The following is a 12,791-nucleotide window of genomic DNA, read 5'->3' as shown; positions in this document are numbered from 1 at the left end:
TTAGGCGCAAGACATCCTCACCAAAGCTTGTCACGCTTTCGTTGCAACCTTGCATCCTTGTTTTAAGGAGGTCCTCCACTCACTGCTGGTTAATGAAAGTCCTCTTTAATTCGCTGGCGCATGCCTCCCGCGAATAAAATGAAGCTTCGTGGTTCTCAAACCAGTGCCTCGCGGTGCCCTCAAGTGAGAACTAGAGGTTCTAAAGGCGCTGCTCAGCCGTCCATCCGTTGTGGTGGGCTACACGTCCTTAATGTTGCAGCCAGTCCTCTACATCCTCCTGGACTTCGCCGTGAAAGGGCGTCGGAGTGCGGGGAGTGACGGGCAGGATGAGAACGAGTGGGGTAGTCATCGTTGCGGGCTTCTTCTTTGGCTTCTGCGGCAGGGGACCAAAGTCCGGAAGTTGCCCTTTGGCACGGCGGCTTGCTCGGGCGTCTGCGTTTTCTGTGAAGGGTAGCCTTCCGGTGCTGAGCACCTTACTTCGCCTGGGTGTCTTCGGAGGGATACGCTTAGCGGGCACAGAATGCGACACCCAGTACCTCCACCAAAATGTCACTATTTACAATTTAAGAGGCAACGAAAGGTGAAGCCAACTAAGCGTTGAATTGGGTGAACTTGTGTCAAAAACAATATAGAAAGTCTTGCGTCGCAGGCGTTGATGGCGGCGAAACAGCTGGATTGAGCGCTCGGGCTAGAATGACCCCGGCTCGCCACGCGGAGCCTCTTCTGTACACGAGGGTGCTTCTGGAACAATTGGCATAAAAGGTTTGGCGCGTAGAGCATTCTAACTTCAAATTAGCAACAGTGTTGTCGAATTTACCGGAAGGCGACATTTACAAAAAATAAAAAAATATAGCTCCCTCTGCCAGGAAATTAACCGTGGCCCTTTGTGTGGAAGCCAAGCACTGTAACCGGTCGGCCATGGACGCGCTTGTTCGGAGCGGAGCGTGACAATATTATACCTTTGATGCGTCACAATGTACAAGCTTTTGGAAAGCACTGTTTTATCCAAATATTCTTGAACTGATCGTTTCTTTTCGTTAAATTCAGTTCCTTAGTATTTTTAATTATGTCTTGTTGGTCCAGGGGCTCTTACATTCACATCATCACAGAGAAAAACATTTTGAAACTGTTTTTTTAGGCAAAATACGCGTTACTGCACTCAATCAACCACGCTGGGTGCACACAGAACGAATATCCTGGCAATGTTTGAGTATACTGACACATTTTGGAAACCGAATGCTATCTTGTTCATTTATGTGCTTAGAGATGCGCAGCAACAAAACGCTGATGTGTGCGTATAATGAATTTTGTTTCTTGTCCCCAGTAACGAAGTTATATATCATATGAGGTTTGTGTGAGTTAGCAGTTTGGCAAAAAAATTTATCTCATTAGTATTCTGCGCACTGTTGTTAAGAAAAATGTGCAGTTTTGCCTTCATCCGTATTTGTCAATCAATAAAGCATAGTCTGTTAGACACAAACATAACCTAGTTTGACCAAACGTTTGTGTGTAACTGTTTGATTAATATATAGGCTTGCGAAGCAACATCGGCGTTTGGAACTTGCGTCGGAAACTCATCATAATATAGGTTTGGCGTGTGCTTAAAGCCACACTATTCCGAAATACCTCTCTGGTTTGTAGTTACGTTTGTTGTGTTTTCTTTTTATGTCTGTTTTCCGCATGTTTCTTTTGCACATGTCACCCTGCATTTAGTTATTATAAAAACAAAAATCAACAACTATCAACTAACCAAGGGAGAGTTTGAATCTAGACGGTTCGAAGAACTCCCGAATCTCATTGAACCGTGGCCCATCCAAACGATAGCTCCACGGTCAACGGTACGGTGAAAATACCAATCGAACACTGAAAGCCGAACTTGAAATGCAACACGACTCGCACAACTGGATGGCAGTGATTCGCATAGTGATCTTAGACCAGACCACCGCCCTTTTATGAAGTTGGTTACTACACTGTTGCAAAGAAAGTATGTGCAAAGACTATCCATAATCTCACATATTATATTCAGACCTCCGTGCCTGTTTCTATTAGGTACAGAGCGCGACACTGTTAGGGCGAACAAACGATCGCAAGTTTTTTCAGTTTTTTTCTTCGAAATTAAGGGATGCCATCCAAGTTATTGCTGCGGAAAGATCTCTGTTAGTTGAATAATGTAAGCGAAAAAAGTTTGTGCTCGCGAATACAATTTAGAAGTAAAATGCGAAAATGCGCCGATGTCATGTTCGCGCTAACAGTGTCGCTATGTGTGCGTCATGTAGCTTTGTCACGGCATATGGCTGATTCCTACTGTCCTAATGCGGCAAAACAATCACCCCTCCATGAAATTGGGCGGAGTTACAAACGCAAGGCATTACGGTTTTTTTTTATTTTTTTTTATCGACACTGAGTTAAGACGTCATTTCAAGAACTGTATCATGGTGTTGTCATGTTGCTTGAGAAGCTTGGCTATCGTTGACTCCATCCTTGCTAACAACTAATTGTCAGCATAACCGCTCCTCCTCTTTGGCTCAGCGCAGCTTAAGCGAGTCGTCTAAGGTGAAGTGTTGGTAGCACCTTAGAGCTAGAAATTGTGCGCCACATGAAGTTTCAATTTTCGTGAATGTGACCGGGGACAGGGGGGCCTGAACAGCGCAGAATGGAGAAGGTCAAAAGCTGGAACAGCTTGCGATTCCGTCGAGCCTCGCTGGCAATAGCCAGCGGTGAAGTAAGACACCTTCACACGCGCATTTTATTTTAATTAGTTCTAATTGTAATCTTAGAGATGTGATTCGGTTTTGATTTCTAAGCATATTCTTGCTGCCAAAACCCTGCACCGACTAATCTGTCTCTCTCTAGCGCTGAGTTTCTATAAGGTCCAACGCATAGCAGATAGGACTAGAGGGGAACTATCCACCGAACTTCATTTTCTTTTAATACGGTAAAAGTCTCGATCATTAGTTTAACCCCATACACAACGCTTTTGGTTTTCTAAAATTCCTCAAAATCAAGCATACAGACATAATGAATATGATTAATTTGTTTTCATCCCAAGTGCCGCGACGGTTTTTTCAAATGCACGAAGGTGCGAACAGAAATCCTTTTTTTGTTCTTGCTGTCACGTGAGGTTCAGCGCAAGTCGAACTTGCTGGTGCTGCTGCTGAGCTAATTTTATTCAGTCGTGCTGCCACAGGTGAAGTTGGTAATTCAGCGTTGGAGTCTTCGCTGCCGTCTGGCCTGTCATGAGCGTCGAAGCATTGAGAGGTTAGAAGAGAATGCGACCTATTTGTTTTGGAACTTGCACGCAACATGAATGGTGATCTTGTGGAATACTTGTGCATCCAAGCTCACGACACGAGAGTTCGTAGCACAACCGCATGCGTGCCATACGCTAACAAGTTTTACAGGGTGCTGAGATTGCAGGCATTGTAAATTGTCTTTGTCTGTTTATGTTGTGCAACATGCTCGTGGTGCCTGAGTGTAAAGTCACGTATTGTGTAAAGGATCAGGGGACCCATAAAAAAATGATAGGCTACTTTCTGTCCCCTAATTTTTAGAATGTGGAGTTTAGCTAACCCGAAATAAATCTTTGTTTGCGATGTTTGTTTTCTTGAGTAATCGTACCACAACTTGCCCAACGTTTTTGACTAGGCCGTTCGATTAGAGAAATCCTGCACAGGAATAAATGCGCCCAAACTTGCCGTTAGAGCGAAGGCAAGTTTGGAGCTGCGTCAAAAAAATTCTGTGACTAGCATATATACTTGAAAGTTCTTGAACCTCGGCGCTCGCCGTTGCGCCTGGGAAAAGTTTAACTTTTGGGAAATTTACGTATCCGTCGTAAACTACAAGATATGACCTTCTGGCATGCCGCCAGTAGTTTGCTACCGCACGTTCCCATATTTGGCTAGGTGTCCTTCGTGCACTCTTGTAAGAAATTCTTTCCGGAGAGATTTGAGGATAACACTCTTTGATCCTTTCAAAAGGATGCCATTTACCATGGTCACCTATGTGAGAAAAAGATTAAGAGGCGCATAAATCACCTCTCACAGTTTTGACAGAGCAGCCACTCCAAGTACTTCAGCGCCGTAGTCGTTATTCTAGGCAACTATACTTCTTTTAAGTGGCGCTCTTGAATATGTGTCTTCCAGGAGCAATTGTTTACGAGGAACATACTGGTACTCATAATTATACTTCCTGCAGCGAATGAGGGAACGCTAAAATCTTGGTAGCATGTCTCCCAAATTTGTTTAGAAGTAAATAATAATTGTTTTTGATCTGTTTCTATGACGAATTTCTTGCCATTAATGAAGTGATGAAATTTCCTATAACCATTAGTGCCTTCACGCTCCTTTTTTTATTTGACCGTACCTCGTCATAAACCTGTGAGTACTCTTGAGGCATGAGCCTCCGGACGCCATTTGGTTCACTGCTATTAAAATGAAGCCGCACACAGTCCGCATTTTAAAGCAATCTGTATACATTTTTGTTACAGAGAATTGGTTGAAGAAAGCCAGCATTGGCGATGCTATGTGTAACGCTTAAATTTCTTCGCATGCAAAGACTGGTGTGTTTATTAGAGTATAGCGAACTTCATCGGGCCGTGTTCGGGAGCTATGGCAGCTACAGTGGGCATCAGTTTGGGCCAGCCCAACAGAACATTTGCAGGAGAAGTAAAAATTCTGCCTGGGGCACGCTGGTCGCGATAGGATGTTGGGAGCAAGGCTGTAAGGTACTGCGACATCCTACCTAAAGGAACACTGTAGTGAAAAAAAAAATGTTTGTGTTTTAAGAAAGAAGTATATTGAAAAAAAACTTACTACAATAAATAATGTTTTTCGAGCGATATTGACGCCACTAAACGCAATTGAGGTGCAAAAGTATGACGTCGCAGCCCGCTAAGTCCCGCTCCATGCTTACAAGGTGCTTGCATCTCTTATGGGCTGGAGAGATGATTGACGTGTGAAAGGTTGGTTTTAAATTTGTATATCCTTCTGTAATACTATATTATTTGACTATTTTTATGTTTTAAAATCAAATAATTAACATAGAGTCCTTATTCGGTGATGTATTATGAGATTGCTTCTCGCGCTTTGGCTCGAAACGTAAACGCTGAACGAGCGTATGTTGGGCTGGTCAAATTTTATGAGTTCGAGTTGTTTTGGGTTGACTGAGGTGTTTAGAGGAACATCTCCTCAAACGACGTAGTTTGCAGATAACAACTGTCGCAAGTATGCGCCTTCTGAAGTGGTGTGCGGATAATTGTTTTCGTGGCGGGTCTGGCCTAAACCTAGCGTCCCACACCAAATATTTTTATCGGTCTGGCTTGATTTCATTCTTTGCGTGTGTTGAGGCTCAATAAAGATGTTGGTTCCCTCAAAAGCGGCCCGGCTGCTCTTTGAATTTTCCAACCGCTATGAGTGCGACCATATTTTCAGTACCGAGGAAGTACCTGCAGAGGTAGGAATTTACGAGCCATTTGGCTGGAGTGAAGCGGATATTCGGCTCGTATCAAGTTAGTCCAGGTATGTTTCCGGCATTTCGCCTCAAAAATTAAGTAACTCCAAAGGTTTCCAGTGCACCGGGCTTCCCAAAACGAATAATCTTAAGTCGAGTTTTAATTGTGCTTCATTACGCTATCTCATAATGCTCGCAGATGACATGCGAAAACAATAAGAAACCCAAGGTTGAAATGACTGCATGTTTATTTTGTTGCTTTTTTCATCAACTCACTCGATTTTTAGCGCACATCAACAGACGCTGACAGACACCTGTATGGGACCGTCGCTTGCGCATGATGGAACGCTAGAACGTCGCTTTCGTCGTCGAGTCTTGCCACCGTTGTAAACGTTTTCAGACGGGGGCGGAATAACAGGCGGACTAAGGCGAAAACGGACTCCGACGGGCAGCGTTCATGTCCGCGTCATGGCAGACGACGATAGACGGTGGTAAAATAGGCAGACGATGCCGGAAGCTGCCGCGCCTCTGTTCGCATGACAAGCAGGCGCTGTCGGAAGCCGGACTAGACGTGCCGGATGTCGCAAAAGGAGGCACCAGGCTTGTTAGCGCGTCCGGCTGAGCAGCCAAGGCAATCCAGTTGTAATGGGCGGAGCAACTTATTTGTGGGCGGGGCTTAGAGAGGGCCGTAGCCTCCATCTGAATTGCGTCTAAGGGTGTAAATATGTCGTGAAAGATTTTTTTCTTTCGGTGGAAAAATAACAGAAATATACATGCCCCATTTATGCTCTTTAGAAAAAACGTTGTTTCAGTCCAGTGTCTTTTTAAAAAGGGGAAAGCTTTCCCGATATTGGGCGCAGGCTTTATATTTTTGTACCATACGCTGGTTTAGTTGTTTTCAATAACACCCTCAATTTGTTTTTGTTTCAAACCTTACCTTTTAGTCGGTATGTATAATTTATGTATATATATGCAATTAAGGAGGTAAGTATACCGAACGTTCTGAATTTTATAAGTAGATCCTTTGCGGAGAAAACAATAATAATAACTGATAATATTAATAATATTAGTTTATTCTGCCGTGTAAATATGGTGGGAGATAAGGATAAAAATCTGTCTGAGCGGCCTGACTGGTATTCAGCCGCCCTCAAGTCGAGAACCTTTCAGCTGTTCCGAGCGTACTTCTCACAAACATGAATTGTGCCAACCTTCTCTGAAACCCTCGCTGTAATATGTTTTCCGTCAAACAATGTCACAAACGACGGATGACGAAATGATACATTCGAGAGAACCTATTCGTCTAATTCAGTGAGCGTGTGCAAGTAAAATTAAAAAAAATAACTGTCGTCTATATTGGGGAAGCAGCAGGAAGAATTGCTCCCGGGAGACTGACTTGGTGAAGCTGCTTTTATACACGTTCTAGATTTCAAAACTTGAACAGAAGAACTTGAAGACCCTGCGACATATCTTCCCAACGGAGCAAAGCATCGTAAAATAAAAGCCGTCGGTGGTATTCGAGCCCGCTTATAGGTGCATGAGACGTATACGTTGCCAACCCTGTTACGCACGTGGAAATAACCTCGAATGATTACGTCATAATATTATGCGAACACCACATTAAAGAACCAGCCTTAAACTTTCACATATATTTTAGTAAGAAACTGCGCATTTTTAATATTCATCAGTATATCATAAACTGGACTTCAGTGCTTCTTACTGATCGTCCACAACACGTTATTGTAAAGGACGCTCCATCAACAAGATGTAACGTTACATCAGCCGTTTCTCAAGGCAGCGTATTGCGACCTCTGATTTTCCTAGTCTTCATTAACTATAGCCCCGCCTCAGTTATATCCACCATTCTCATTTTTGCAGACGACTGTGTCATTTACCATACCATTATAAATAGCAAAGACCATATATAACTACGTAACATCTTCCCGAGAATCGTCCTTCGGTGCGATCAATGTTAGAATACCCTTAATTGAGATAAATGTAGAGTGGTATCATTTCCTCGATTTTTATTACTTCTACTAATTATTACAGCATTAACAGCACTTTCTTTGAGAAAACTACACCCTATAAATAACTCGGTGGACATATTACAGACGATCAATTATGGAAAACCCAGATCCCCCTTACAACCTCAAAGGAATAGGACTTTGAGATGGGCACCCCAATAGTAAGCAGTAAGCATTTGAATCATTAATGCGGTCCAAACTTGATTACCCTTCATATACCGGGTCCCTATAGCAATATCGCATATTATAAAATTTGAAAAAGTTTAGGACAGAGCCGTTAGATTTATATTTTCCGGCTATTCACCCTATACCAGCATCACGAAGTTGCGGGAACGAGAAAATATTATGAAGTTAACAGTTCGGCCTAAAACAGTGCCACGCGCGCGGCCGATTGGTTACCGTGCTTGGCTGTTGCGCGGAGGATTCAGTTTCGATTCCAGAGAGCGGGATGTTGTTTTATTTTTCTTTCTACTTGGCGTTCTTGTCGTATCGAAAACCTTCTCGTCTGATCGAGTTACAAATGTTCTACGCGCCATACGTTCTGCGGCCGAATGTTTCAGGAACCCACGCGGGTACATAAGGTGATCTGCGTGGCGAGCCGGAGTCAGTCTCGCCTCAGCGTTCGATCCTGCTGTTACGCCGACTTCGACGCCCGCGACGCCCTGCGGTTATCTTCTGTTTTCTCTTTTTTTTTTTGGCACAACTTTTCTCCATTAAACGTTTAGTTTTGTTTCAGTTTTCGCCACCTTATCAATTGTCATTCGCGTGAATATCTTCGCTAACTTTAGTGTATAAAATTTACTGCCATAACCCAAAACCTAAAAACACACTTTTGCTCCCACAAGTTCCTTTTTTTTTTCAAGATGCTACTGTTGTAAACCTCATGTAAAACTTGAACCCATCTATGCATTGACCCTTTCATACGCCATCTCATCGATCCTTCTGGTGATCTCCAAATGGAACGGATAACCGGGTCCCGTAGCCACTCTCCGAAATACCGGTCATTTCAAAGAGCTCTTAGCTATTTAACATTATACTAGCGTTTCTGATATTTTCAAGTGATAATTAGAGTACTTATTATCTTGTTTTTCGGGTATTTACATTGTACTTGAATTGACATCTGTATTTGACCTTGAAGATTACTAAATATAGTACCAGTTACCTTGTGTTTCACAGAGTATTCGCATTTGTATTTGTGGTTGTATTGCCATCTGTATTTTGTAATCAATATATTTGTATAGTTTGGTAAGCACGAATTTCGTATTTTGCGCTTTACTAAGTTTTTAAACTTTTTATATCTTGGTTCTCCAATCCCTTATTCAATGCCGTGTCAAACGAACTCCGGAAACCATAAATAAATAAAAAAATAATTAAATATTGAACCTTAAACGCCGCAAATGTGGACTTTTACAACGAGGTACAGTGTATATGAAGATGCGATTTTATAAGGCTTAAGCTCCTCAACTTGATGGAGTTTATTGAACACGGAATAATGAGATAATCTGCCTTTCCAGGAGGACGGCCTGAGATTCAAACAGGTTTATAGAAACTGTGGTGTCAGACAGGTATGGCAATCGGCACAAAAAAACTGAGAGTGAGCTTGTTATTGTTAATAATCGCGTCGAATCCCGAGAGCATGCGTCCTAAGCTTGAATAGAGCCCCATTACCGCAATCCGTGCGCAGTAAGAGAAAAGATACACAGGAAAAGAAAAAAAAAATCATGTAAGACTAGTGTCACCTGTGCTTTGTGATGGCTTCCAGGACCGTTTCGGGTTGGAAGACCGTACCCGGCATCACTGTCGTGGAACCAAACATAGTGGCAGCCAGCACGCCCATCGTTCTTCCGTGACCGTAGATCAATTCTGAAGATAGGCAGATGGATTCTCGCTGAAAACGAGAACGGTCGTTTGGTTCGTTACGACAATTAAAAAAAATACACATTTCATTCTCATTCTTTTCTTATTGTTTTCTTAAATCACCGGAAGAGGACATTATTCAAGGGGGGACAAAACATCAGGATATGTTGCTAACTAGCAATTTGTACGGTAAGCTACTAAAGTTAACTCTAAATTTACTAGTAGTTAATTTGTACAGTCCGCCTTGTTTTTACCGCCTTGCAGATAAAGCAAAGCGGCCGAATCTGTAGAGTTCAAAGCCTATGTGAAACTATTTATGTGTAACTGGGATGGTAAGGTATGTAGTGAACGAAAATAAGTTTAGTAATGCTAAAGGTCTGCTTGACCTTTTGGAATTACAAATTCAAAGCAAGAGTCTCTTTTTATAACGAGGTGGCCTAAAGAGTTAACCACGCGAGTGTAAATACTAGCACGTACTCTAATATAGAATACGTACTCTTTAGAATATAGAACGAAATGCGGCGGATAAACTTCCATACCCGAGGTAGACTCTTCGAGTCAATATTCCGTCTCAATAACAATGCTAGGTTAGCAATCGACATTAGAGAAACAAGGTAATTGGTTCGATCTCAAATGCCTTTACAATTAACATTTAGAGTTAAATTATTATTAAAAAGTGATGTAGGCTTAAGTCTAGGCCTCTTTGATTACTTAAGTAGAATTACTTTTTACGGACTGAGAGACGATATGAACATAATAAGACTGATTATCAATATGTAGACGAATATACCTAGCTGAAACTTGGAAGTATTTGATGTCTGGAAATTTTAGAATTTTACGTTCATTGACTACCTTAAGTAAAAAATATTCTCTAAGTGAGAACCAGTGTTCTCAATCTCGGAGCCCAGGAATGAAACATTTTGTTTCCGCCTAAACGCTACAAAGTTCGCAACTAAAGCTCCGTCATGTTTCGGTCTAGATACACCCATCCTATGAGTACGTTCCAAGCACGAAGAATCCATCTCCTCAGTAAGAACCTCCTCACAAAGTGAGACAAATTTAGCAGCCAAGATGGACCATGTCTCGCCGATGGAGTCAACTATTTTATGAAAAATCACAATTGACCTCCGAGATTGACTTTTTAGATCATCACATTGCGAAGACAGGATTTTGACTTGTGGAGCCAACCGACATGTGGAAATCTTACAATTGTCCATATCAAGCTTTAACTGAGGCGACAGAGCCAAATTAGCCTTGACAGTCTTGAGTCTCGTCATCACATGTCATACTTTTTCATTTAAAATTTTCTGACTGGTTTGGACTATCTTTACCTTATTCAGAATCACAGTCTGTCCCGCGTGGAGTTGGAATAGAATAGCTTGGCTGTGCAACATAAGTTGTTCCTGGGCTTCCGTCAAGGGCCCGTATTAGACGCAACGTCTCCCAAAAGTAATAGGAGCAACTTTGCACAATCAGACAGATAACAAGAAAGCACTGCTTTGCCACAGCAGCAGGACACGCAGGTATCGCCATTTCAAAACATAGATGCATTAATTTTTGCTAACCTGCATCGACACGAGAGATTGATTTAGCGACATTGGGTTGACGGCCTTGCCACTGCGCCCACTGAAGAGATCCGTTGACGGTCGTATGTTTAAAGGTTCTCAGATTACATTTGATGATGATGATCCCGGGGCCAGACTTGACGCGCCGATGGTGTATTTGCGAAGTAAGTGCAGCTTGGGAAGAGCGGCTTCTCTTCATAGATAAACCGGTTCAACGTGTCGGTCTAATCTTGCGACGATGCAGAGGGGGTTACGTTGCTGAAAGAGAACTCGTGCCGGCCGGGACTGGAAAGGATACCAAGGCGCAGCAAGTGCTACATAGACACGATAAACATATTTATCAGCGTAGTGTTGGAGGCCCACCCGATGCGTTCACTCATGCATATGCGGGGCCAATGTTGACGACTTCTGCAAAGGTAGAGTGGTTGACAAGAGAATGCCCACCGTTGTTGTTGGATACATCAATACCATACAACAGACGTCGTGGTACTAAACCAGAAACACGAGGGAAATGAAGTCAGGGTCGCGTGCGAAGTCCTGCCTCTACGAATCTAAATTAACTAAGGACCTCGTAACAGACGCTTACAGCACAACTTTGAAAAGGACATATCATCCCATCTCACGTGGACTACCAGGCCCTCGAAACCAGGTGGAAGACGCTGCCCGATTCAATGGGAAACAAACACTTCCTCCTCCGGATAGAACTTCTGCTTTGATCGTCTTCCAGGTTAGTTGACAATAGCTACAAGTGGCGTGTTTCTATGCAACTATTGGCAGCCTAATATATTTTTCGCAGGACCGTATCAGAGGAGAAACTGCCCGTTTTCCCGAGACCACATACCAAGCGAAGGACGATAATACCCGGACATTGGATCTTTACCTGACGAGTCTTCAGGTCTCAAGCCTCGTGGCTTTCAGGACGCGCAGTACAGGGAGAACTGTCATGCATGATCAAGCTCAACTGGACAACCGCCAAGGTCAAATGTAAGGCTCAGGAACTCCGCCGCAACACACGGAGGAGAAAATGCAGCCCATTCAATAAAAGGTTTGGACAGCGCCGGGTCTACCGTGCTTATGGATGCTTTGCTGGAAGGATTAAAGTTCTTAGAGCTGGAAAGAAATTATCCCTGCGCCTCGAAGCATCACAAGAGAATATATTCAACAAGAATATATTCTACAATCTTTGTACACCGTACAGGCCCCATACCGCACGATCGATATTTACACTCCGGTCTCGGTCAACGTTGAAGAACCGGATAATGCCCCTTTCATTTTGGGTAGGGCAATCCAAGCTGTGGTGTCCCCCAAGGTCGACATGGGGACTGGACCACACGGTACCTCTTCAACGCATTTAGTAACTTGTAAATCACCGAAACCCGTAACACGCTGCTCCTCATGCAGACTTGCTTCCTGTCAGCACTCTCCTACAGAATAGCTTCACCATCGTTCACAATGACTTGTTCACCAAATCAAAGTTCAAGGCGCAAATCGCACCTTCGCGATCAGAGACAAAAGAAAAGGCTTTTGAGTTTATACTACACAGGACAGTCATTGAGGTGGCTTAAGAAAAGAGCGTCTGGGGAAATCTGAACTTTATTAAAAAAAGAGGGCAACGTATTTCGGGCTTAGAGCAAATAACTGTGAGAGTTGGTCTAGTTTGATTTTTAGACCAAAGAATATTACATAAATTGCGGGTAAACTACGTTTTTAATAATAAAAACAACTGAGGTTTTTGGTACTCTTTAGACCTTACTCTGTCTTCCAAATCCCGTGCGTAATGATGTTGTAGGGGGGACTACGGAGCTCCGGTTCAAATACACTTCAGTGTCTTCAGCGCCGAAAAAGGAATGTGCAATTGCGAACTTCCAGTGCCCACTTCAGGCGCTAGAAAGCACCGTAC

At 43.0% G+C, this 12,791-nt stretch overlaps 1 protein-coding gene across 1 annotated transcript in view; it reads right to left on the bottom strand.

Moving 5' to 3' along the window:
• LOC115327804 (acyl-CoA ligase sidI-like) overlaps positions 1 to 9,487 on the bottom strand; it is a 43,917-nt gene extending 34,430 nt beyond the window's left edge. The window contains 1 exon segment of the mRNA XM_042292888.1: positions 9,209 to 9,487. Within this exon segment, the coding sequence (XP_042148822.1) occupies positions 9,209 to 9,411 (203 nt within the window). The 5' untranslated portion in view covers positions 9,412 to 9,487.
• Positions 9,488 to 12,791: the final 3,304 nt, after the last annotated feature.

This window comes from Ixodes scapularis, unplaced genomic scaffold (assembly GCF_016920785.2).
Source record: "Ixodes scapularis isolate PalLabHiFi unplaced genomic scaffold, ASM1692078v2 PGA_scaffold3__209_contigs__length_174095766, whole genome shotgun sequence".
Taxonomy (NCBI): domain Eukaryota; kingdom Metazoa; phylum Arthropoda; class Arachnida; order Ixodida; family Ixodidae; genus Ixodes; species Ixodes scapularis.
The sequence above is the reverse complement of the archived record's forward strand: the minus strand, read 5'-3'. Positions and strand labels throughout refer to the sequence as shown.